This window comes from Saprolegnia parasitica, assembly GCF_000151545.1.
Source record: "Saprolegnia parasitica CBS 223.65 unplaced genomic scaffold supercont2.1198, whole genome shotgun sequence".
Taxonomy (NCBI): Eukaryota; Oomycota; class Saprolegniomycetes; order Saprolegniales; family Saprolegniaceae; genus Saprolegnia; species Saprolegnia parasitica.
Genome location: NW_012157592.1, coordinates 1 through 1,429, shown reverse-complemented (window position 1 = coordinate 1,429; position 1,429 = coordinate 1). Strand labels below are relative to the sequence as shown.

Sequence of the window (1,429 nt, the reverse complement as noted above, 5' to 3'; positions counted from 1 at the left end):
ATTAGTGTTGTATCTAGGTTTGATTTCCATCCATTGACGACGTGAAACTAGTGCATTTGGTTTCGATGCTGATAAGTGTCTTGTAAAAAAAATGCAATCATCGTGGCGCTCAGTATGGCGTCATCCCAAAGATTTAGAACCATTCACTGCTGTATTTCCTGGCGGTCTTTTTACCGGGACTGTCGTCGAGACAGACTCAAGGTCGCCCAGGTGCGATAAAGCAACAGGCGCAGCAACCTTATGGTGAATACGGATGCCTTGACAGTTTATGGCAAGTAACTAGGTCGTCGACGCCTCGGGGACGGCACTAACACGCCAACGCTTGAATACATGAGACTCGGTATCCTCTCCATACCTCGAGAGTTTCTTCTTGGTCTCCATGGCGCGCTTGTAAAACTTGGCGTCTTTCTCAGCCTGGGCGCGTCGCTGTTCGTCAATGTACTCTTGCTGCTGCTGGAGTTTGGTCATTTCCCGACGCTCCTTCTCGAGGAGCCAGGCTTGGATCTTGGCCTGCTTCTTCAGCGCCTTCTCGGCCGCCTTGATCTCGTCCTCCTCCGAGACGCGCGGTGGTGCGTCCGTCTGCCACGTACTCTCGTTCTCGCTCGACGACGGTTTGCCTCGTACGCGAAACGCAACGTCCGGTGCTGTTTTCAGCACTGTCGCTGCCGCTACAGAACAACGTTGGTGTCCATATTGCTCGTTTTTTGCAGAGTACATTTGGTGCGAAGGCGAGCAAAGGTGCTTGTAGTCGCCGTCGTAAGGGCGGGCGGGCGACCTGAGACGGCGGCCTTATTGGTGCCAAGCGAACGAAACGACGTCTCGAGAATGGTTTTGAGGTCGTCTTCCTCGATTTCAAACTTGAAGAAGCGGTCCGTGGCGTCCTTTAGCCGGCTCAGCACGCCTTCCATGTGCTACAACACGTCTTCCTACGTTGCTTATGTGGGGATGCTGAGCCTACTTGGTTCTGGGCCAGAAGCTGCTTGGTCCTGTCGTCGCTTGGCTCCATGGTCGCATTGTTGTTGGCATTGCTGTTGTTGTTCGTGCTGGCAAGCGACTCGGGGCCGCTTCGGGCGTCGAGCTCCCGTCGAAGCTTGGCTGTCTGTGCCTTGAGGTCGTTGTTCTCTTGGAGAAGACGCACGAGCTGCGAGTCAACTTGGTTTGGCGAGTTGCCGCCTTCGAGACTTGAGATGACGCTCCGCAGCTCAACCACTTCAGCCTCGAGCTTCTCGACATACGCCGGGTCGATCACCCGTTGCTCGTTCACGCGCACCGACACCATGACCTAGCAACGGGCCTACATTTTTGTGAAGGACAACGAATAGGGGCATACTTGCTTGGCGCGGTCGGCAAATTTAAGCGTCGCAATGGACTCTTCGATGCAGTCGATGGACGGCGACAAGGTCGCAATGATGCGCGTCTTGGTGTTGCC

At 54.7% G+C, this 1,429-nt stretch overlaps 1 protein-coding gene across 1 annotated transcript; it reads right to left on the bottom strand.

Moving 5' to 3' along the window:
- Window positions 1-238: 238 nt before the first annotated feature.
- SPRG_18435 (hypothetical protein) lies at window positions 239-1,417 on the bottom strand. The gene is made up of 5 exons (XM_012357876.1): window positions 1,331-1,417; window positions 959-1,282; window positions 716-911; window positions 356-668; window positions 239-307 (listed from the first exon to the last, which is right to left on the bottom strand). Exons 2-5 carry the CDS (start codon window positions 1,277-1,279, stop codon window positions 280-282), a joined length of 858 nt encoding a protein of 285 aa, XP_012213266.1. The 5' UTR covers window positions 1,280-1,282; window positions 1,331-1,417; the 3' UTR covers window positions 239-279.
- Between the last annotated feature and the right edge of the window lie 12 nt (window positions 1,418-1,429).

What these genes read in the sequence shown, in the direction of transcription:
- SPRG_18435 (XM_012357876.1), bottom strand. Translation starts at nt 1,279, where the DNA reads ATGGTGTCGGTGCGCGTGAACGAGCAACGGGTGATCGACCCGGCGTAT. An exon ending in TGCTCGCCTTCGCACCAAAT is followed by an intron (nt 669 to 715) that starts GTACTCTGCAAA and finishes GTTGTTCTGTAG; the next exon opens with CGGCAGCGACAGTGCTGAAA. An exon ending in ACCAAGAAGAAACTCTCGAG is followed by an intron (nt 308 to 355) that starts GTATGGAGAGGA and finishes TTGGCGTGTTAG; the next exon opens with TGCCGTCCCCGAGGCGTCGA.